This window comes from Scardinius erythrophthalmus (genome assembly GCF_964197995.2).
Source record: "Scardinius erythrophthalmus genome assembly, chromosome: 24".
Taxonomy (NCBI): Eukaryota; Metazoa; Chordata; class Actinopteri; order Cypriniformes; family Leuciscidae; genus Scardinius; species Scardinius erythrophthalmus.
In genome coordinates, this window is record NC_138244.1 from 15,600,342 (window position 1) to 15,625,427 (window position 25,086).

Genomic DNA, 25,086 nt, shown 5'->3' on the forward strand with positions numbered 1-25,086 from the left:
AAAAGATTCTGGATTGCATTTAAAGGGCACCTATTATGCAAAATTCACTTTTACATGGTGTTTGAACATAAATGTGTGTTGGCAGTGTGTGTACACATCCACCATATAATGATAAAAATCCACTCAGTGCTTTTTTATAATCATATGCAGTTTCTCAGAACAATCTGTTTTTAGATTCTGGGCAATGTGACATATTCTATCTTATTTTTCTTTCTTTTTTTATGTATTCCAAGCTTTGGCAACAAAGCAATTTTTAATTGTATTGACCGCCAGACACAGACAGACAGACAGACAGACAGACAGACAGACAGACAGACAGACAGACAGACAGATAGATAGATAGATAGATAGATAGATAGATAGATAGATAGATAGATAGATAGATAGATAGATAGATAGATAGATAGATAGATAGATAGATAGATAGATAGATAGATAGATAGATAGATAGATAGATAGATAGATAGATAGATAGATAGATAGACAGACAGACATTACAAGCAACAACATTACAAAAGCCTTATATGTACACATTTGGTAGAATGCATTTGTGACGTTGTCCCTGGACCTGAAAACCTAAAATATGAAACATTTTTTCAGTTTGTGTTTAAGCTCTACCACGTTCCTTGGAGTTCTCTGGCTTCTCATCTAGGTGTGTTTAGAGCCCACCCTCGTTTCAGTGACTGCCACAGAGAACAACAGACACACAGCTCACTCTGATCCTCACAGAAGACGGATGCTGCTGACAATCATCTGCTCTCGTAGGAGTTACGACTGGATGATGAAGGACATTTGACTGCAGAAATAAGGTATTAGGTATTTTTATAACAGGTTGGCTATGTTTAAGGAGTGCATTTGTTATATTATTTACACAATTTATGAATATATGTTGGATTTTTGCTTCCTTTTATACTTTTTTTTTGTATTTCATAATTGTTTTACTGTTTAAAATTAAGTAAAAGTCTTTAATAGGCTGTTCAGTAGCAGGTTTCATTGAGACAACGACAACTTGCTCCTATATATTGTGTATACACTTTAACATGCTATTGAGGCATGTTGTCACAAAAGGTCAATATGGGTTAAATGAACTGTATTTTTTCGGGGGAGAATAACTGAAAATGCAGATATTTCATAAATTGCTATGCATTTCATAATTGATTTACTGTGTGACTACCAATGTGTCAACTTACCCCTATTATAAATTCGCTATTGGGAAATGTCACAAAACTAGTTTTTGCCGAAATATTTGCATTTTTTTTGCCAATACTTCAAAGCACTGTAACGGACTTTCAAAAACAAACCCACCCTTAGTAAAATTCACTGGAGTAACAAGTGTGACAACTAGCCCTTCACTATAAAACAAATATGTAAAGATTTCCAGAAGCAAAACACATAAACTTACACACACTAACCAATCTGAGGTACAAATTTTATCACCGGTGCTAAGATTGCTGTTCTTTGTCACAGCGCTGAGATATTTCCCACATGGCTGTCCTGTATGACCCTGGCTTTCTAACAAGAACTTGTGGCGCAAGCAAGAAAGGTGAGACTGGCTGACTGAAGTCAGTACGATCTTAAGATAAATAAAGAATAAATATTTATGTTTTCGCATTTTAATACCTTCCATCTTGATAGTTTGCTCTGTTCTCTTTTTTTTTGTGTGTGTCAGCAACATCATATGTGACCCTGGATCACAAAACCAGTAGCACAGGGATATTTGTGGCAATAGCCAACAATACATTGTATGGGTCAAAATTATTTGATTTTACTTTTATGCCAAAAATCACTAGGCTATTAAGTAAAGATCATGTTCCATGAAGATATTTTGTAAATGTACTACCTTAAATATATAAAACATTTATTTCTGTGGGTGAATGCAGCACAATCGTGAACATAAATGGACAACTTTAATGGCGGTTTTCTCATGTTTAGATTTTTTTTGCACCCTCAGATTACAGATTTTCAAATATTGTCCTATCCTAACAAACTCTACATCAATATTTATTCAATAAATATTTATAAATATAGCTTATTTATTCAGCTTTCAGATGATGTATAAATCTCAATTTCAAAAAATTGACCCATATGACATCACAGTGAGAAGTGAGCAAACCAAGTGCTTCGAATCGTTAATATGTTGATCCATATTCACATTATTCATATTAGATTAGGTCATAATGTCATTTGTCCTTCAAAGAGAATATGCAGCACAGACCACCACACATCCTCAGCTTTACTCTTCATCCTGAGAGTGATGGCGACCAGACTCCACAATATCTACTTTTAACAAACAGGATCACTGACTGAAGGCCATTAGCTTTCAAGCACAGTAGTAAAAACAAAACCTCACTCAGTCATTTTTAATCTATTCAAACTTTATTAACAGAGTACATATTTGCCCAGTCGCTCACCTATATGAACAACATATACCATCTGTTTGCATTATATTAAATTACATAGCAGCCACACAATAGAGACCACCACAGCAAAGCCCTTGCAACTATTCAGAAAACCCAGCAACTGTATTATTTATAACATGCTAAAAAAACACTCAGAACACCTTAGCAACTGCATAGTTACACCCTGGCAACCACATGTAACATGAAACAGCAACAACAACAACAACAACAACAACAACAACAACAACAACAACAACAAAAAATACACACCCAGAAAACCTAGCAACCACATAGCAACACCACAGCAACCTCATAGTGACATGCCAAAAACTAGTGCTAGGCATTGTGGTTCGATTTCGATTCGCAAGCTTGCAATTTGATTCACTTCGATTCAATTAAATTCGATATCGATTAATTGGGGCCTATCAGGTACATAGCAAATTTCCTCAAGGAACAAATATCTCTCAATGGTGTCGACTATATACCAGCAATCCCAGTTGGTAAATCACTATAATATTAAAGGTTAAAATTAACTGGTGTGTAGGCTTCTTGCATTTAAATTACAAATAAGAAAGTTTTAATAATGATAACAAGGTTATAATGAGAATTTTTAAATACATAATTATGCTTATATTTGGCTGCCATAAAAAAAATAAAGGATTTATTCAAACATTAAATATTGAAGAACAGGTTAAGTAAAAATATAATGAATATGCATTATAGTGTATATATTTAGCATAATGCTCCCCTCTAAGTTAATATTTCTATCTGAATAACGAGTTTATGGACATTGAATGGCTTTTCTGAGGTAAATGTAACATTATGTGACATATTGTTAAAGCTGTTTTATTGACGTCTTTCCGCGGTTGAAACACTAATTGAGCGATTGCATGAGACATGATACATTTCTGTAAGTTGTACTGTATCTTTCAACATACCTTTAGAAGTTTATTCATGTTTATTTCGTGCTGTAACTACTAGTTGTAAAGAGGAAGAGACGATCGGTTCATGTGCTCACTTGATCTGTCGCGCGAGCGCCAAAACGGTAGGCTATTTATAGTTTGAATTTCGGAATAAAATTGACAGAATTTGAAAGCTGAGACTTTGTTTCATATGAGAAGTAATCGCAAAGCATATTGAGATTTCTTGAATGGGGGGTGCTACAAGCTTTGTTCATACATCAACTGAAAACAGCATGAATTCTTTGGATTTAGGAATCGATATCGGTTCTTCAAAATGACAATGGATTAAAATCGAGAAATCAGTTTATTTCCCAGCCCTACCAAAATCACACCAAAACACCCAGCAACCACATAATAACATGCTAAGACCACCAAGAACGCATTAGCAACCCTCTTAACCGCTTAAGCAACCACATATTTTTGTTTTAATAACACAATAGCACCATTTTCTTAAAAAAATGCAAAGTCTAGTTGTTTAAAATGCAGTTTTTGGTGCTGTTCCAAACTAAAGCGTGAAGTACAGTACATGCTGTTCCGCTAAAGGTAATAGGCTTATTGCCCCTCAAGGCCTTCCTGGCTACAGTAAATAAGACATGTGCTATCAGAGTCCTTCCTTCCATCCAGCTACATTAAAATATCTGAGATAATATCACAGTTAGTCATGTTTTCCTTTCTGTATTATCAAGCCCATCAATGTGATGCTTTTCTCCTTTGCCTTAATGGAAATCTGGCAGCATAAACAATACAGATGAGCTCTCTGTTTGAGAATGATGTTTGGCAAACAGACTCCATCTGCAAAGATACACACTAGTCCTCTCTCTCCACATGCTACTAGATGTGATATCATTAACAAGATAGGAGAGTTTTTTTGCACAGGGTTTTTGTGCATTGTAAAGAAAGCATTAAAGGGTTAGTTCACCCTCAAGCCATCCTAGGTGTTCATGGCTTTCTTATTTCAAACAAACAAAATCTGAGCTATATTAAAAAAATATATCCTGGCTCTTCCAAGCATTATAATGGGAGTGAATAGTAACTGAGATTTTGAATCCAAAAAAGTCCATCAATCCATCATAAAAGTAATCCACATGGCTCCAGGGGTTAATAAAGGCGTCGGTCAGAAGTCACTCTGACCAACTTATAAAGTTATAAATATAGACAATTTTCTTACAAAAACCCATCGCTTCTCTTCAGAAGGCATTTATTACCCCCTGGAGCCATATGGATTACGTTTATGATGGATGGATGTGCTTTTTTGTGCTTCAAAATCTCAGTTACTATTCACTCCCATTATAAAGCTTGGAAGAGCCAGGATATTTTTTTAATATAACTCAGCTTGTGTTCGGCTGAAAGAAGAAAGTCATATAGATCCAGGATGGCTTGAGGGTGAGAAAATTATGGGATCCTTTTCATTTTTAGGTGAACTAACCTTTTAACAATTTATTGTATTTTTAATATAGTAAAATATGTATAGTAAAAAGTATTTGGAACCAATGTTAATGAAAACAAAATGAATGAAATTAAAAAGTAAATGAAAAAAAGCTGAAATAAAAAAAACCCCCAACATTAGAAAAGCTGGAACCAAACACAAATACATATTTATGACTCCAAAAGTAACTGTGATAAAAGTTGCCAGGGTTTTGAGTGGTTTTATCCCATTTCTAAGGTGCTCTATATGCCTTTTATCCCAATGCTATGTAGTTGCTCTTGTCTTTTCGGCCATCATCAGGTATTGCTTACTGACCCAATTAAAAACATTTAGAAAAGTGAAAGCACATCAGTAAATATAGGTAATTCTACCCTTTTTTCCCTACCCTTAGGTTCTGATGTGCATGTCCTGTGACAAGGAAAGATGGAGACTTCCAACTTAACTCTTTCTCCAAGCCCCAGCCATGCTAACAAGACTAACTTTTTCCTAAACAGTCCATTCACACAAGTGGAGCTTGTTCTCGTCATTCTCGGACTGAGCACTTTAAGCCTGATCACAATCATTGGCAATGTGCTGGTCATGCTCTCTATCAAGGTCAACAGGAACCTCCAGACGGTCAACAACTATTTCTTGTTCAGTCTAGCATGTGCCGACCTGTTCATCGGTATTTTCTCTATGAACCTCTACACCGTGTACATTGTGTCTGGCCACTGGCCTTTAGGAGCTTTGGTCTGTGACCTCTGGTTGGCTCTGGACTACGTGGTGAGCAACGCCTCTGTTATGAACCTCCTCATCATCAGCTTTGACCGATATTTCTGCGTCACCAAACCTCTCAGCTACCCGGTCAAAAGGACCCACAAGATGGCAGGCATGATGATTGCTGCAGCTTGGATCCTGTCGTTCATTCTCTGGGCTCCAGCCATCCTGTTCTGGCAGTTCATCACGGGCAGCCGGACGGTTCCTGAAGGCGAGTGCTACATCCAGTTTTTCTCCAATCCTACGGTAACCTTCGGCACCGCCATCGCTGCCTTTTACCTGCCGGTCGTCACCATGACCGTACTGTACTGGCAGATCTCGAAAGCCAGCCGCAGTCGTGTCCGAAGCAGAGACAGTCAGAGAATTACTAGAGCCAGTAATGATGGAGGCCAGGCTGGACCCACAACTGAGAGGAATAAGGAGAGAAAGTCAATCCAAGGAGGAGAGGAAATGATCCCACGCAGGCAGAGTGCTTCAGATGCCACTACAGGTTCGCATTACTTTTTTTCTTCCATTGAACACAATGGGAGATTTTTTGGAGAATGTTCACACTGCTCTTTATACAATGTACATATTGAGAACAGGGGCTGTCAAGCTCCTAAAAAGATAAAAGAGAAGCATAAGAGGTTTTATTAAATATTTATTATAGTTTTATTAAATTTTTCCAAAAGTGTCATTATTGTTAAAGGGTCAATTCACACAAAAATTAAACTTTTCTGTCATTAATCTCTCACCCTCATGTCTTCCCAAACCCGTAAGTCTTTCGTTCATCTTCGGAACACGAATGAAGATATTTTAATGAAATCTGAGAGATTTCTGTCCCTCATAAATATACACTCACCTAAAGGATTATTAGTAACACCATACTAATACTGTGTTTGACCCCCTTTCGCCTTCAGAACTGCCTTAATTCTACGTGGCATTGATTCAACAAGGTGCTGAAAGCATTCTTTAGAAATGTTGGCCCATATTGATTGGATAGCATCTTGCAGTTGATGGAGATTTGTGGGATGCACATCCAGGGCACGAAGCTCCCGTTCCACCACATCCCAAAGATGCTCTATTGGGTTGAGATCTGGTGACTGTGGGGGCCATTTTAGTACAGTGAACTCATTGTCATGTTCAAGAAACCAATTTGAAATGATTCGAGCTTTGTGACATGGTGCATTATCCTGCTGGAAGTAGCCATCAGAGGATGGGTACATGGTGGTCATAAAGGGATGGACATGGTCAGAAACAATGCTCAGGTAGGCCGTGGCATTTAAACGATGCCCAATTGGCACTAAGGGGCCTAAAGTGTGCCAAGAAAACATCCCCCACACCATTACACCACCACCACCAGCCTGCACAGTGGTAACGAGGCATGATGGATCCATGTTCTCATTCTGTTTATGCCAAATTCTGACTCTACCATCTGAATGTCGCAACAGAAATCGAGACTCAACAGACACAGCAACATTTTTCCAGTCTTCAACTGTCCAATTTTGGTGAGCTCGTGCAAATTGTAGCCTCTTTTTCCTATTTGTAGTGGAGATGAGTGGTACCCGGTGGGGTCTTCTGCTGTTGTAGCCCATCCGCCTCAAGGTTGTGCGTGTTGTGGCTTCACAAATGCTTTGCTGCATACCTCGGTTGTAACGAGTGTTTATTTCAGTCAAAGTTGCTCTTTTATCAGCTTGAATCAGTCGGCCCATTCTCCTCTGACCTCTAGCATCAACAAGGCATTTTCGCCCACAGGACTGCCGCATACTGGATGTTTTTCCCTTTTCACACCATTCTTTGTAAACCCTAGAAATGGTTGTGCGTGAAAATCCCAGTAACTGAGCAGATTGTGAAATACGCCACGCTCAAAATTGCTTAAATCACCTTTCTTTCCCATTCTGACATTCAGTTTGGAGTTCAGGAGATTGTCTTGACCAGGACCACACCCCTAAATTCATTGAAGCAACTGCCATGTGATTGGTTGATTAGATAATTGCATTAATGAGAAATTGAACAGGTGTCCCTAATAATCCTTTAGGTGAGTGTATAGCAAAATATATCATATCATAAAACTAATCCATATGAATTGAGCGGTTTAGTAAAAAAAATTCTGAAGAGACTCGATCGCTTTATATGATGAACAGATTGAATTTACGCTTATTATTAAGTCAACATGTTTTTGCAAATAAAATAATTAAATATATTTTTTTAAAATAACATTAAATTGAGTTAATAAAACACACGCCTGCTTATTTTGAAAGTGTTTTAGATATATACACCTACAGATTTTTTTTTCAGTTTATATATATATATATATACATATATATATATACACACAGTACCTGTCAAAATTGGAAACATTCATATTTTTTTGTTTTTGAAAGAAGTCTTTTATGCTCACCAAGACTGTATTTATTTAATCAAAAATACTGTAAAAATTGTAACATTGCAAAATATTATTACAAATTAAAAGAACTGTTTCTCTATTACTGTAATTTATTCCTGTTTTTAAAGCTGAATTTTCAGCATCATTACTCCAGTCTTAAGTGTCACATGATCCTTCAGAAATCATTCTAATATGATGACTTGCTGCTCAAGAAACATTTCTTATTATCAATGTTGAAAAGTTGTGATACTTCATATTTTTGTGGAAATGGTGAATTTTCAGGGTTCTTTGATGAATAGACTTTTGATCAATTTGATGCATCCGATCCTTGATGAAATATATATATATATACATACATACATACACACACACACACACACACACACACACACACACACACATGTATATATATATTTTTTATGTATATATGTATGTATATATATATATATATATATATATATATATATATGTGTGTATTTCTTTTTTTATTGGATTGAGTAATATCTAATATATATCTGACAGTAATATTTGTAAATGTGTTGGAAATAATCAATCTAAACATTGACTAATTATCTAATAAAAAAAAATATTTTTTCACTCAAATTTTATATATAAGTGCACTTATATTGTGAGCAGCTTTGTGTGAGAAAAAGACTGCAATTGAATCTGCTGAGACATATGAACTACTTTTATGGTCTTTCTTGGAGCTTGGCAGCAGACAAACACAAGTATGGTTTTTCCCTCCAGTTATCTGAACCAAATATAGTTCAATCCTGTCATCATCAAAGATCTCACTGAAAATATATTGTACCCACTTGCAGGAGTAGAGCGGGAGAGTGAGAATGACTCTATATCTGGAAGTGTGGTCGCTTCTTCACACCAGCGGGATGAGGAGGCCGTATCTATAAGCACTAACGGTGACATCAGAAGCCGTCAGACCCAATCAGCTCCGCTGGCCGCAGGAAGTTGGGTCAGATTTACCTGCTTCAGAACAACATCCCAAGAGGACCCGCAAAACACCTATAAACCCAACAACGGAGGTCAGGACATGACCAACGGGAAGGAAAGGCTGAGTCTGGTGTCGCAGAAGATTCTCATGCCTCGGTTTCAGAAGAAGAAGAGTTTATCCTTGCGGGAGAAGAAGGTAACAAGGACCATCATGGCCATTCTGGTGGCGTTTGCAGCCACATGGACTCCCTACAATGTCATGGTACTCATCAACACTTTTTGCTCGACCTGTATTCCAAACAAAATGTGGACCTTTGGCTACTGGCTCTGCTACATAAACAGTACGGTTAACCCCGCTTGCTATGCCCTGTGCAACGTCACCTTCAAGAACACCTTCAAACAGCTGCTGACATGCAAGTACAGGAATATTCATGCCAGCAGAAAACATTAAGACAGCACAGAGAATATCCAAAAGTCTGGTGGTTTGGATCTATAGACCTTATTCACTGCAGCGCCATCTTTGATTGAGGCTGTGAGGGATAGACATACATCTCTTCATTGGGTTTTACTGTTATTTTCATGTGTTTTTGGATTGTTCTGCTAATGAAACACTGCAAAAATATCTTTCCAAGAAATTTCAGTAGACAAAAAACCTCTTGACAACATGAGCTTTGGAAAATGATAGGTGATTTAGGAGCTTTATACAGGGTTTTACAGCGGATCCCACTAAAAACAGAGCAAGTCTATCCCTCACAGCCTCGCTTTCATACCTGTCATGGCGCTGCTCTGAATAAGGTCTATTCATGGGTTTGGAAAAATACCAGGCTAGGCCAAACTGTTGAAACATTCAAATGTTATTTCAGCTGCCAAATTATTATATGGACAACAGAAAAGAAGCGGTGAACAATTTAATAATGTTGTATTTCTTGCATTAAGTCGTTATTAAGCATTATCAGTATTTTTTTTATGCATTCAATTCAAAATCAAAAGTAATCAATTCAACTTTTGTAATATAAATGTAAAGATATTTGTAATATTATATATGTGTGTATATATTGATAATGTTGATATATATATCTGTATATATGCATAACATTTATATATATATATATATATATATATATATATGAAGAGTTCAGATGCAAAAGCCTCTTAAGTGCCATCTGAAATTTTCTTCTAGAATGATCATTTTTACAAAGCTTGTATATTTAAGTTCAGTAATTTCACTTAAATGACAATTAATAAGTAATTTGCGTTGCCATTTAAGTGAAATTATTGAACTTAAATATACAAGCTTGATAAAAATGATCATTCTAGAAGAAAATTTCAGATGGCACTTAAGAGGCTTTTGCATCTGAACTCTTCACATATATACACTATATCTATGTATATATGTGTATGTATAATAGTTCTATACATATCAATATGATTTAATTTTCCTGTCATTTATGCAGATAATGGTGTTTCAATATATATAATTCGTATTTTAGGATTCACACATCTTTTGACTAATAAATCTTTTACAGCCATTTGTCATTACAATTTTTAAAGAAATACTTTAAAAACATTTTATAGAAATTTGAATTACTAGCTGGTGCAATATTCTAGATTTGTAAAATTGGGCTTATTGTGATTATTCTGTGCTTGCATATATGAGAGTATGTGATTATGTAGATATAAGCATTTTTACTTGCAATTAAATGTACATAAACCGTCAAAATATTATTTTATGTGTATATGTATGCACTTTAAAAAAAAAAAAAAGAGTGGAATTATGGAAAAATCAAATGCAAAACAAATGTAATGAGTGTTGTAGAACATGATGAAGTATAAAAATAATAACAGGAGAACAATTTAGTTAAAAACAATTGTAGCTTTAATCATTTATAGGAAAATAAACAGACATCTTGTAGGTCTTTAACAAGCAAACTGGCCTCTTTTTTTTTTTTAAACAAAGTTTAAATTGCATATGTTCCATTTTACCAGGGAGGAATCACATAAAACGAACAAGCAAGTTTTCCGTCCTTGTCCACACACATGGTAAACTTTTTTTCTCTCTCCAATTGCTGGTATTTCAGGATAAATACTTAAAGGCAGTGACAAAATGCGTTTGTCAGTGGAAATGAGAATAAAAGACATTTTACCTCAATTTGAGGCTCTAAAACAAAGTACAGAAAAACAAAGGCATTCAAGGGAACCATCATAATTCAGACTATACCATTAGGAAGGCTGTTCAGTGTTTTATTGCTGATTCAATTTGAACTACATCAAGCCCCTTTTCCAAACGGGCTTAGTAACAAAGTACATGATGGTGCGACTGTGCGTCTTAATAATATAATACACGTCTCTAGAAAAACAAGACATCACTGGCGACACTGAGGTAGCGTAAACGTTACGAGGCGTAGCAGGGCAGGATCTCAGAGGCGTCTCCTAAACCCTTGACCTCGGTCATTTGCCAAAGTCCCAAGTTCAACACCTTAAGGCAGGGCAGCTGCGTGATTCGCTCTAGTCCCCTTTTGGTTATTTTGGTACAGCCGTACAGGTCGATCCCGGTCAGCTGCGTCAGGTGATCCGCAATGAGCTCGAGGCCCTTGTCCGTGATCCGGACGCACTGGCCGATGTTCAACGTCTTCAGTTCGTGCATCTGCCGGACCATCCTGTTGATCCCGTCGTCGCTGATGTGGCACGAGCAAAGCGACAGGGATTTGAGCTGGTACAGGCCCTGCGCGATGTAAGCCAGGCTCTGGTCGCCCACTTTGTCGCAAAACGACACGTCCAGCCCGTACAGCCTCAAAGCGCCCATGGAAAGATGCATGATGCCTGTGTCGCTGATGTTGTCGCAGGAGCGCAAGTTAAGAGTCCAGAGTTGGGTCATGTGTGACAGGTGGATCATGCCGGCGTCGGAAATTCCACCGCAGAAGCTCAAGTTCAGGACTTTCAGCTTGTTGAGGCCCTTGGAAATGTGCTTGAGCGACAGATCGGTGAGTTTCTGACAGTCCTGCAAGGTGAGATGCTCCAAACTCAAGCATCCCTCCGCGGCGCTGCGCGTCATGCCGGCCAGGTGCCCGATGCCCACGTCCGAGACGTGCCGGCAGCTTCTCAAGTTCAGGCTTTTGAGGTTATGAAGGCCCCAAGCGATTAGCAACAACCCCGTGTTGGTGATGTTGCTACACCCACCGAGATCCAACAGTTCTAAGTTCTTCAGATACTGCGCAATCCTGCCCAAGCTGGAATCGGTGATCTGTTTGCAAAGGCTGAGGTTGAGGATCCTCAATGAGGGGATGTCCTGCACGAAAGCATGACCGAGGCCGTTATCTGTTAGGTTGTAGCATCCACTCAAGTTAAGGCTCTCGATGTTGGGCATGCCCTGAATAACATAGCTGAGGCTGCGTCTCAGGCTGAGGATCTGGACTTTCTTGATCCCTCTGGTTTGGAGGCTGGGGAAGAGGGATGGGTTTGCTCTTCTCAGATGGAGTTTGGCTTCTACTCCCCTCCAGACTGATTTGTGGTACGAGGCGTCTCTCCATGCCGTGCACACTTGCGCGACTCTGCCTTTGCCTTTAACGTCCAGGTAGTTGAAAATCATCGCTAAGATCTCCGGGAAAAGGCTCGAGATGTGGATCTCCATTTCTAAGAGCAGCTCGTTAGCTTAGCGAAGTTAGTTGTCTGGAATTCTGCCGGCGAGGACCGCATGTAAAACAAAATACCGGGAGAAATGTCAGAACGAAGTAAACGTACAACAAAAACAAAAACAAAAAACGACCGCGCTTTGTTGCATTTAAAACTTGGTGTGAGATTCATTCGCTTGGAATAACCAGCTTACGTCGGAGTAGACGCTGTATTTGCACCGCCAGGTCTTTGTAACGGCTGTTTCCAGATCGCGACACATGTTTAGTAAACATAAATGTAAATCCATGAAAAAGCTCGCCGAAAAGACTTTGAAAAACGAAACGTTTATGGTTGGAGAAAACAAACGATTTCGCATGAATACAAACCAGCCATTTGACGAAAACTATGGAGTCCGGTTTCCGGTAGCCTTTGTCTTCATCCTTTCAAAACGGGGAGGGTGACTATTCTCCGGACTGTTTTTATTGTATGGAAAACACCATAAGTTTATGTTCAAAATGTCTGAAGTGTATATCGAAATTGATTATTTTTCTTTAAAAACATATAAAGCATTGCATTTGCTCAAATTAATTCAAACTGTGTTTATTTAAAACAACAACAACCCCCTCCCATTCGTGATGGGATGTCCGACTCGTTTCCGCGAATCGGTTCTTTTGAGCAGTTTCAAAGAATTGGTTCACAAAACAGATAGAAGCTTTACGTCAAGGCGCAAATAGTACTTCCGTACGTGATGCTTCTAAAATGCACGTATGACATTTTGCATTCAAAACATAAGAAAATCACATTTTCAAATTAATTTTTATTCATAAAACCAGACATTCAGCTAATAATAAAACCTGACACAAAATAATTTACGTTGAAAAGGATGTGGCACATTTAGATGATAAAATTCAAAAATATATTTTGTGTTGATAAAACACATAATTAGGTCCTCATATCTTATATTTAGGTACTAAAGTAACTTTGATTACTTTGATACAAATCCTCGTTTCACTCCAAATGCTTATATCATGAGCTCATATATCGGTTTTCTGCTAATAAGGGTATTAACGGGTCTCGGTTCAGTGAATTGGCGAGTTTATGGTTTATGAAGCGTTTCAACTTATTTATTGAAAAGATTCGGTTCAAAAGAATGATTCATTCACGAATCAAACCTTGCTTCCGGCTCAACGTCACCGGACGTAAACAAATACAAGCTCCAGTTATCTAGTTTTTCACGCTTATTTCCTATGCAAAACCGGTTCATCTTAACGAAAGAGTGACTAAAGTAAATTATAACAAAATCTAGAAAGACAAACGAGATATGAGCCTGACCAGTATAAAACCAAGCCATACTCTTGTACTCTGAAACATTCATAAACATGAAGCATAAAAGTATTTTACTACAAATTCAGTTTTGTTGAGGTTATCCACAGCAGCACACATGAAAGCTGATAACAAATTCAGTATGAAACAAAGCACAGACTTCAGAAATGACAGTGCAAGGTATTAAAGTACCACTGTAAACCTTTTAAAATTCTAAAAATGTTCCTTGTGTAAAAATCTATGCTCAATTTCTGTCTATAAAACTAGAGAAATTGATCAATTTATAACCTAAGTCAAAAAGCTTCCATACATAAAAATAAGAGAAACAAAAATGACAATAAAAACAAAAAACTCTCTACCTTATCATTTTTCATATATTCTATTCTAGAATATACATTTATCCAATTATGCTTACGGTTATTTAACCGATTAAATGAACTATTAAATTCTAAAGGAATATCTTTTTAAATTAAACAAAATGTTATATAAAATTACCTTATAAAATAGCATATTATAGCCAATAGGAGAAAGTCTCTATTTCAGTCTCATCTAACACCATTTTTTCTGCATTTGTACTATTTTATCAACTAGCTAAAAGGGAGTTTTTGTTAACACATTCAGTTAGCAAACCCTGTTTGCTCTCTGGCAGCTCACAATCATCACATAAAATAGCAAAAAGCTTGAGAACGTACAATGTTCTGCACTGTGTTGTCATTAGCAATAGTTCGGCTATTCTCACAAATGAAGAGACATTTCATTTTATACCATCAAGAGTGCAGGTTAGATTGGCAATGATTTATAAGCACTAAATGTAGTTTTTAAAAGCCCCATGGCAATAAATAGTGCATGAGATCAAGAGTGACAGTAATGGAAGAGATTTCTACATTTAGTGATACTGTCGCCTCATAACAATACGTTAAGCAAAGCTCACTTAAGGTGCAGTCACATTTTGCGAGCTAAAAAGGTCTATTGTCAATCATGTAGAGATGGATTCCTATTGAAATGGCTGGATTTGCCAAACAACAGTAAACGTGACCGCAGCTTTAAACATAAAATGAGAGATAGTAAAATGCATATTCAAATGGACACATTCCACGTCTATTATCAATGAAAAACTATGAAGAAAAATTCACAGGTTTAGAACATTATGAAAACAATTGCTTTAAATTGAGTCCTCTCCCATTTTTCCACGAAGCAGCCTCAGTTTTTGCGCAAAGCTGGAAAGAAATTCCAGTTTTAAAAATACATGACGTACAGAGCTACATCACAAGTTCACAGAAAAAAAATTTTCATTTGAAATGGATTCTTCACAGCAATTCATTCCATCAGCTAGTTTTCCTGCTTGTTCCAAAAGAATCGGAGCGGCAGTGGGAAAAGTCGATGAAGATTCCGTCAGGATCCGATTCCAGTGAGTCCAGCCCCTGCATTACAATGGTCTCCGGACTGGAGGAGCAGCTCGGGGGTGACGGAAGGGCGTTGTCCACCTCGGACGAAGCCACCTGGGCGTCCGGTGCGTGCAGACACCCCGCGGAGGTGTGGATGAAGACGGGCGGAGATATTAGAGCGGGCTGTCCCGTGGCTCCTCGCACCACACCGGACAGGGTGAGCTCGTGATCCAGTGAGAGTCTGGGGGTCGAGCTGGTCTCTATTCCCACAGACAGGGTCGAATAGCCCTGGTGCTCTATGCAGGAAGTGACATCGCATGCGGAGTGACGCCGGATGCCCACGCTGCCCACAGAGCTCACTTCGGAGTCGTACTCGGCCACGGGGGTCAGCATGGGGATGTTGTAACTCTTGGAGCGCACTACCGGGTTACTGGAGGGCAGGTCTGCAGACTTGGACCAGCAATACTGCAAACGCCTCTCTGGAAAGATTTTCAAGAAATTAGTAATGATATACTGCTTTTTTACTGGAGTAGTACCGTTCTGACATACTTAAAATATCAGTGGCTGAATCACATGATCAGAGCAAATGTTTATGGGTGGAGAACACAATTGCAAGATCTTTAAAGAAACAGTTCATCTATTTATTAAATTTTTTTTTAGCACATTTATCAAATTTGATATTACGTTTTCAATATGCTTTTGCTGGAATTCATGAGATTATTCACAATAATTTTATTCTACCCCCAGCCCTAATTTTTAACAGTAATAAATATAGAAAACAATATTTATTTCTAAGTGTTTATCTCTCCTTCTTTGCGACATACGTTATTACTTGAGACATAATTTGTATTTCTGTATTCTTTTTATGGAGTTTCTCCTAGCCACTGTTACCCATTATATTTATTGTGAAAAGCGATTTACAAATAATTGAATTCAAAATATTTATACAATGAACTTTATTCTATCAAAGTAAATATATTCCAGATATTATTTTAAATTTAGCAAATGATAGCTTAATCTCACACAGTTTAAAGGAGTCGTAATAAATGAAAACATTAATTTATTATATTATAATAAATATTTTATCTCTAAATTTTCTGTATTTCCATGATAAAATACAAACATTTATTTTTTCATTATTTTCAACAATGTTTCTTGAGCACCAAATCAGCATATTAGAATGATTTCTGAAGGATCATGTGACACTGAAGACTGAAAATTCAGCTTTGCATCACAGGAATACATATGGAAAAGAGTTATTTTAAATTAAAGACTGTATTTTGGATAAAAAACACAGCCTTGCAAATAAATGCAGACTTGGTAAGCATAAGAGACTTTCAAAAACATTAAAAATTCTTACTGAACCCAAACATTTGAACAGTGGTGTGTTTTTCCCCTATATACATATATACTCTTGGTTGAGGAGATTCCCCCCTTCTATGTAAAGCGCTTTGAGGTCTCAGATAAAGCGCTATATAAATGTAACGAATTATACTGCTGCCTTTTTATTTTGTGTGAACTCTCCAGTGAAGTTCTTCACTTCAGAAAGAAACCAGACTAAATGTTGTGTCTGTCTCTCACCGATCACACACGAGCAGTGAGAAGCGCCACACTCATGTGAACACAGTCCCTGCGTGCTCAGGTACGGCGACACCACCTTCTGAATCAGAGACTCCAGCTTCAGGTATTCTTCACTCACACCTTTGGATTCGTGAACCCCCTGTAAGACGAGAAGATGACATATTTAGGAGTTTCACTCTGACTAGCCTTTTTAGGCTTATGATTAATGTCTCGCTCTATATGACACAATTGCTTACACCATCACCAATGACCTGTCTTGAAGTCACTATGCTATCATTACTGGGTGCAGCTCATGACGGGACGTCTGGAACCTTCACGTTATCTAAGAGGATTGCGAAAAGGGAGTGCTTGCAGTTCATGTGTACCTGTAACACCAAAAGCATCTGGACGATGGAGGGAGGGACACGGGCTCGCGGTCTGGACAGAGCCTCCTCTAGCTTCACGTTAAGGGTGATGGTGTTTCTAAAGTGCAGCAGGGCCAGCTGACGCACCGACGGCTCCTTCCCCTGAACATGAACATGCACTCAGATTCACACACCACTGCTGTGTCTGACAAGTTATTTCGCAGTATGACTGGACTGTACCTGGACGGGGTGGAAGATGGCTTGAAGCATATTGAGAACATCGCAAAAGAAAAAGTCCCATGTCTCAGCCAAAGAGTCCAATAACTTCTGACCTATTTTCAGCATGACGAGAAACAGATTGTGTTGTTTGCGTACCGAGTGAAACTCTGTGTAATGTTGCAATTCTGTACATGTGTTTTGTTGTTAAAATGGGATGGTATACCTTCATAAAACCTTATTTTGTCCCGTAAAATGACCATGCCTTTTGTTAAAAGTTGATTCTGATAATGAGGGAAAAGGAAAAAAAAAGAGTATATATTAGAACAAATACATCTCTGGAAAAACTGATTTTTTAAAACATTTTCTCACCTGGAGGTATTCAGTAAAGAACGAGCCCAGCTCTGTTTTCAATAGCTGCCTGATAAAAATATATATAATATCGTAAACAAGTTAACAAATGTTTCAGAAGAAAAATCATTCTTAAATATAATGTATAAGAAAATAACGCAATTTGGTTTAAATGACTGTCAAGAATATGTTCAAATATTTCACCCCAAAATGTAATTGAAAAAAAAAAAAACTATATGTATTTATAATTCTATACAATTATATACTCTTCTGCTCACCAAGGCTGCATGTATTTGATTGGGCTGGGGACACACTTACGAAAATTAATGTTGACAAATAAAAATATGACGATATAACAGAAATATAACACTTCTAGATTATGATACATCAATGTTATCGAAAAAGAAACATCTAAAAGGAATAGCTGCATGAGGTTAAGCTAAAGAGTAAATGATCTCCAGTAAACTGAAGTCCGTTCTATCGCCCGAGAATCACAAACAAACCTAATAGTAAAACAATGCAGATGCATTACAGTAATGACAATGAGGGGAGTGATTTATGATATTTAGAACAGTATCACAAATTCAATGCAAAATAATTATAATGGAACAAAAAATAAGCTTAGCTTTCTTTATAATGATAACCATGGATTCCGTTTACCCGTGGTTTAGAATGACCCAGGGTTAACTATTTAAAGCGTAAAAAGCCCTTTTATGTAAAATATAATTTCTTATTTTTTACTCTTGATTTTGGGGTGAAATATGTGGGTATGTTTTCCTTATTTGGGATGTTATTGCTTCACAATTTTTCTTGTAATAGTTACATGCGGACTGAGGCTCTGCGTCCTCTCACAACTGTTCTGTGCTGATAATGTGAAGCCTCAGAGATCACAGCTGACAGTGTGTTAAAGTCTACATATCACACACTGCTAACACTTACCATTATAGCGAAATAAATAATTCACAAAAATGTATAAAAACGAACAAAAGACCAGTCTGCTGTTACAAAACATGCGATGTTGTTTTGCCTCACCTCACGCCTTCATTGAGCGTATAGAGTTCATTGTCTGCCAGTCCTTTCTTTTGGAATACAGCAATAACTGCGTTGTGAATGCTGCAATGAATCGCACAGACGTGAAATTACATCTCAGTTTATTCACTTATGAACAGTTCAGACACTTATGAACATGTGCTGGGCACAAAACACGCACTAACCTGTTCCATGTGGCATTAGGGCCTGATCCTCTCTCCTCCAATGAAGCCTTTTCATTTTTCCCCAGCTGACTCAGATTTGGAGAACTCACCAACTTTAAGCGGTACAGGGTCCTCATGGTTAAAAACACACTAGAGTTAGTCCAGAACCACAACAACAAGTGAGAGAAGGGGAGGAGCTAGAAAGATGCAGCTAGAGGGGGAAGGGGACGTGGAACTACTGTTTTACTGTTGAGAAATCAATTTCCTTCCTCCTAACATTACATTCCTATCCTTTCCTCAGTCTCTCTCTCTGTCAGACACACACACACACGCGAGGATAAATCAATCTTGTTTAATAGTTATGCAACACAAAAAACCCTTTCTTTCACACTCCCAGAACAAGGGAGTAACAGCCTGCTCCTCCTGTGCAGTGTGAGCTTTTAAAATACCTCAAATCATGAGGTTTGTTGAATAGAGGCGGGTGGTTTTACTTTTCTAAGCACTGAAACTTATGATTTGTGCCAAGAGGATGATAAAAAATAGACTATATATTTTGTATATAATATATCTTATAGAATATAAATGTTTTATATTATTATTATTTTATATTAATATTACCGTATTATTCCTATATTTCTATTATGTATAAAAAATAAAAATAGGATAATAATGTCCTATTTTATATAAAATATAGATTATATTCCAAATTATATATTTATAAAATATATTTTACATTCTAAATTTAGTGAAAACAACAAATAGTCGACAAAGATTTCCAAAAGGTTTTTTGTAAAAAATCAAATCAAAATGGCGGACAAGACGTTTGGCCGTTCTCTGCATGGTCTGAGGATGATCTGATAAAATTTTCGTGGAAAATGAAGCAACGGTCTAGGAGGAGTTTGAAAAGGTAGATTTTTTAAGAAAGACAAAATGGAAGACAGGAATTACAGCCGACTATGGAAAATTGGTATCTATGTTCTAGGTATGACTCTCAAATAAAATGGGCAAAACTTATCAAAAGCCATTTGAATTTTTTCTTTCGTTTTAATTTTGTTATAATTATTAACCACAAGGTGGCGCTGCCCTAAAACCTTGTGAGTATCTTCAAGGCATGATGCCGGAGACACATACCAAGTTTTGTAACGATACACCAATGCCTTCGGAAAATATAGCATTTTACGACAAAATTCAAAATGGCCGATGCCCAAAATGGCCAAATTGGAGAAATTTGATATCGTCCGACTCGGCGTGGCGCCCCAAATTGAAAGAGACCAGTCTTGTGATTTTTGGTCAAACTGGTCAGACGTTATAAGCAAAAAATATCAATTTTTCATATCTTCTGACCACTAGGTGGCACAGTGGCGAAACACTGCACTGCACACTCAAGTCATGCTTGCGATTACAGATACCAAATTTTGTCGTGGAGATACAGCCTCATGTTCATTTTGGAGTACTAGATGCCAAATTCGTTTGCATGTTATTCAAAAACTGTTTGACGAATCAACTTGAATTCTGAAGATCATCTAGTTTAATTTTCGTGAAAATCTGACAAACGGTCTTCAGAAAATTAAAAAAAAAATTTTATAATAAATACATAATATAATAATATAATAAATATAAATAATCATATTTTCCTAATATACATTTTTAATAAAATATTATTATTATTATTATTATGTATTTATATAAGAACCAAATTACAAACTATAATTTTCATAGCATGTACAGTATATGCTGTGGTTCTGACTACTCTATTGACTTCAGCCTGGAAAAATGTAATCCATTTCCCGCTGGTCCTGACTGAACTCATTGAATTTACATTTATATCGGTCTGGTTCCTGGAACTGAGTAATCTATGTTATGTCATGTCTCCTGTGGCATCATACTGATGCTAAATAATTGTCCACAAAATGGGTCCCTCAGCAGGTAGTAAATTGAGGAATGTCACACATTGTGAGAACTGTTTTAAATATGGCTCATTTAGGGTACAAAGTAACAAGGAAAAACACAGGAATCATAAACAAATAACAGGATATGAGTATGTATAGCAGGATGTGAGTGTGTTAATAGTTCCGTTCACAACATCAGTTGTACCTCCTGAATGGATGACTGCTCCCATCCATGTGAAGATGGTGTGGCAGAGCAAACAGGGCAGAGAAGCTGAACGTGGATGATCTAGGGACGGGTCGATCAATGTGGGCTCCGCTCAAGTTCTCCAGCATTGTTATCGAAAGGCTGCCAGATCCTCCTTTCATTCAGAACATATCTGGTCCCTCTGATAACACAAGAGAATGAAGAAATAAACAAAATGAAAGAGGGTTGTGGTGTTTGCTACTACTTGCATCTTTAAAGGAATAGATTCCCCCAAAATGAAAATTCTGTTATCATTTACTCTCCCTCATGTTGTTCCAAGCCTGTATGATTTATTTTCTTCTGCAGAACACAAAATAATTTCTATTGTGTACTGGTCGCTCTTTTCCAAGCAATTATAATTAACTGAAACTTCCAAAAGGATGCAAAAAAAAAAACCCAATGAGGTATAAAGGAGGTTCATACAACTTATATATACTCATATATTCCTCTTGATTACAATTGCTTTGTGTTAAAGGTGAACTAAGTAACTTTTTTACCTTAACTGAACAGCTTCGGAGTCATTGGAATGGTTATATTACTTATTTCGGGTTGAATGGTGGTCGTTTCGCACCCCCCTGGTGCCCGTGAGCGGAAAATTCGCACTTGCAACTTTGAGACGGCGGGCCGCCGGCAGCCGCGGCAGGAAGTATCGCGTGATATCAGGTCTCGCGATGTAAACAATTGCTTTACGGCCAAAAGAAATCTGCTCAAATACTGTCATTATTGCGCTCCCTCACGCTGTCCGAACCCAAAGGAAGAAGACGTTTTAAAGAATGTCCCATCTGCTTTGATGTCGTTGATCTATAGCCTCTGGTATCTGAGAATCACCAAAGAGTTTTTACAACAGTGTTGTCAAATATCTATTCCGAAGCTGTGGGGGGAGCTCTAGAGAGAAACCTGCGAGCAAAAAGCGAGAATACAGCGAAGAAATCCTGAAGCTACTGAGTGCTGCTTTAAAAACAGACTGAAATTTAAGCCATTATTCACTGAAATTCTTTCCCTTCAGTGAGCTGTTATTAACTGCAACTGAGTCAAAATCTAGAATCAGATCAGTCAGATTCATGAAAACAAATCATTAGTTAACTAGAAGGCATCACTATTTAATGTTCATGAGAGAACTAGTCATGGCTGTGTCCCAATTCAGAGACTGCATCCTTCGAAGGACTCGGATTTCAAAGGCCACGCCTTCGAAGCCAGCGAAGGTCGGACTGAGCGTTGTTAAATGGGACGTACCATTAAATGGAGGACTGTTCGTGTCGCCTAGCAACTGTGACAGCTGCAGTTGACGAGTACAAGTGACTTAACTGGACTTTTTTGACAGTTATATTAAACTATCTGAAAACAAAACAGGGTTCACAAACTGTCTAAATTTGTTTACCATGGTCCATTTCTGTATATAATACTATAAACTATATATATAATCACATTTTAGTAAGATGTAAGTCAACATTTAAACCGCTTTAAAGTTTTTTATTTTACATTTGTATCATTAGATATTTGAGTAAGTTGAAACCCAATAATACTTATGTTTAAAGTGTAATTGGACAATTTCTCTAAAAAAAAATGCTGTCGTCACAGGCGCGCCATAAATTTTGGGTAGGCAAGGCCGTGAAGGATTCATCTGTTGTATCCTTCATTTCACGGGAAACGAAGGACGCATATAGAAGACGCATTTGTAGGAGCCTTCGAATTGGGACAGCCTTCGCCGCACAGCGGTGAAGCAATCAGCCTTCAAATACGCTCTTCGAAGGATGCAGCCTCTGAATTGGGAAGCAGTTAAATAATCTTTCTTTAGAATCGGATAGTTTTAATGAATCGGTTGATCCATCTGAATTTGTTCACGAATCGGACTGATCCGGATCTCAAATTAATTTTGAAGCTCCGGTCTCCAATCATTGTAAATGCAAAGAAAATAGCGACTTACCTACACATTCTTGTGTTCTGCAGAAGAAATAAAGTAATAAAAATTGAAACGAGATGAGGCTAAGTAAATAAAATAATTTTAAATTTTCGGTGAACTAGCCCCTTAAATTTCACAAATCCCAGATGCAAGCATTTGGTAAACAGTCTAGAATAGATTATGAGGTCATGTTATAACCAATTCATATAAGACAGCTACAGTAAAGACAAAGCCTACTGTAAACCATTATTCTGCTGAAAATTTGGAAATGTCAGTTTTATTTTGTTCGGCTGTTGTAAATGGATCGATGTGCTTGTTTACGTTGTTCATGTCATTCTCCATGTGTTCCTCAGCAACACAATTCAACCCGCGCCCCCTACTGGACCATTCGGGAAGCGTCGCAAAAGAAAATAGGCTACTACAACAAAAGACTTGTCTTGCATCAGTCTGTCATCATTTGTTCAAGCGGCCGTAAGAGCTTTTTATGAGCTCTTAAAAAACACACACGCATCTCAACATCCTCGACCTAAATATGTGACTTTGCTTTATATGTTTCACTTTCCCTGAAGCATCATGTCAGTTTCCCTTTGTTCACTGAACGTGCCAGGACACGACACGAGCCACGATGTATTACAGGAGGAGCAGGAGGAGTCCATTTCCCTTTCTAAAGTGCAGACAGGTAAAAGGGACGGTAAAACGTCGACGTCTGGGTAAACCCGAGAAGGCTATTTGAGAGGAAGAGCATCTCTTCCCATCCTGGACTAACAGATATCGCTGTTAAAACTCAATACGAATCAAACAACTCAACTGACCGTGTGTTACAATGCATCAATTTCTATTGATTACATATTTCATCCGTAGCTATAAGTTATTCATTGAGGGATTGACGCACTGGGTACTCAATGTACCTAATGGTGATCATGGCACTTTTGTTACTAACAGCGCAACAATGCACCATTCATCCAGGGGAAAACGCAATATAGCATAAAACACTCCACGCAAACAGTATTGCAGTAACAATGTTTCAACTCACCGTCATGTGTTCCGCGTGCAAAGTGAATAAGAGCAGTCAGGGATATTAAAGTAACTTCAATGAGGACGGAAGCAATAAATATGACGCTCTACACTTCAGGGGAAACTAATCCATAAATACGGATGTGGGTTTATGCGGGGTTAATGGATAATTCCTGTGGCATCCCCAATACTCGCCCCTCCTATTCGCTTCCCGAGTTGCAGACTGTCTGACCAGACGACAGCCCAGACTGTGGGCGCGTTCACGCCCGAGCTCGTGCGTACGCGCCATTGTGCGAAGGGTCAAGATATTCTTGAAACAAAACGAAGAGACGTTAGAATGTAAAGTATCATTTTTAGGGTTGATATGCTAACATTTAATATACATCAATAAAGGAAATTATATTCCCGTTTTACGAGCTCAGCAAGAAGCCATGCATAATAAAATCCATATTCAATCCAATCAGTCACTGAGTTATGCTAACCAGACTGCAATCTTTATTCGGATCCCTAATTAAGATTTAGGAAATCTCTGCTGAGTTGACGGTGACAGGGATATAATTTAGCACAACCGCGGTTTATCTTAAAGAGGCAGAGCTGAATTTAAATACATTTAAATCAAGTTTTGCTTGTAATTCGGCTATTGCTACATGTCATGTAGGCCAAACGGAAGGCTACTTGGTTGCCTCTGTATTTTAATTTAAAATCTAAAAGAACACTAAGACTTATTATTACAGTGTTTTTAATGAATAGGTTGAGTGAATGATTCAGTGCATTGTAATTCATATCACCAAAATAAATGTATTTGACAATTTATTCTGTCAGAAAGGGCCACTGAACAGTGAACAAATCTTTTTGGTGAAACAGAAGTAGGGACAGATCTTTTTTTCTGTATTGTGATGTACATCTGAGTGAAGCAGATTATCCAGATTATCCAAGAGAAAAAAATGTTGGTCAGGGACTTGGTTCTATGCATTGGTTATTGATTGGATTTTGAGATGTAGGAGTTATGCTGCGTTCACACCATGTCATATTTACTGTAAATAAAGCTCTGTATGCGAATCACTCTCGCTGTCCTTTGATGTCATACACCGACCAGTCTGCACAGTGCCACTTCAAGTCGAACACACTTTAAATCTGCAGTGGTCAGGTGGTACAGCGGCCATGTGCTACAAGTTGTAGTG

The 25,086-nt window shown here is 37.7% G+C and overlaps 3 protein-coding genes across 4 annotated transcripts; 1 reads left to right on the forward strand and 2 right to left on the reverse strand.

Annotated features, from left to right (window-relative positions):
* Positions 1-5,210: 5,210 nt before the first annotated feature.
* Positions 5,211-9,307, forward strand: chrm2b (cholinergic receptor, muscarinic 2b; the record flags this gene model as incomplete). The annotated part of the gene is made up of 2 exons (XM_081355381.1): positions 5,211-6,033; positions 8,730-9,307. 2 exons carry the CDS (start codon positions 5,211-5,213, stop codon positions 9,305-9,307), a joined length of 1,401 nt encoding a protein of 466 aa, XP_081211507.1.
* A 1,411-nt stretch (positions 9,308-10,718) lies between these two features.
* On the reverse strand, positions 10,719-13,111 carry fbxl14a (F-box and leucine-rich repeat protein 14a). Of its 2 annotated transcripts, XM_081356360.1 has the most exons (3): positions 12,852-12,917; positions 12,680-12,723; positions 10,719-12,530 (listed from the first exon to the last, which is right to left on the reverse strand). In XM_081356360.1, exon 3 carries the CDS (start codon positions 12,482-12,484, stop codon positions 11,249-11,251), a length of 1,236 nt encoding a protein of 411 aa, XP_081212486.1. In that variant the 5' UTR covers positions 12,485-12,530; positions 12,680-12,723; positions 12,852-12,917; the 3' UTR covers positions 10,719-11,248. The 2 variants fall into 2 exon arrangements, with proteins under 2 accessions (XP_081212486.1, XP_081212485.1); XM_081356359.1 differs by lacking the exon at positions 12,680-12,723 and having other exon boundaries at positions 12,852-13,111.
* Positions 13,052-24,189, reverse strand: prr5a (proline rich 5a (renal)). Its single transcript, XM_081356358.1, has 10 exons — positions 23,925-24,189; positions 20,953-21,133; positions 18,880-18,990; positions 18,698-18,778; positions 17,687-17,735; positions 17,541-17,598; positions 17,339-17,430; positions 17,120-17,260; positions 16,755-16,893; positions 13,052-15,652 (listed from the first exon to the last, which is right to left on the reverse strand). The coding sequence occupies exons 2-10, from the start codon at positions 21,111-21,113 to the stop codon at positions 15,114-15,116; spliced, it is 1,371 nt and encodes a 456-aa protein (XP_081212484.1). The 5' UTR covers positions 21,114-21,133; positions 23,925-24,189; the 3' UTR covers positions 13,052-15,113.
* Positions 24,190-25,086: the final 897 nt, after the last annotated feature.

Coding starts and splice junctions, on each gene's coding strand:
- fbxl14a (XM_081356359.1), bottom strand. CDS start 12,484: ATGGAGATCCACATCTCGAGCCTTTTCCCGGAGATCTTAGCGATGATT.
- prr5a (XM_081356358.1), bottom strand. CDS start 21,113: ATGAAAGGAGGATCTGGCAGCCTTTCGATAACAATGCTGGAGAACTTG. Junction 18,991..20,952: donor AGCAGTCATCCATTCAGGAG/GTACAACTGATG, acceptor TTTAACCATGAG/GACCCTGTACCGCTTAAAGT. Junction 16,894..17,119: donor AGATGCTTTTGGTGTTACAG/GTACACATGAAC, acceptor CTCGTCTTACAG/GGGGTTCACGAATCCAAAGG.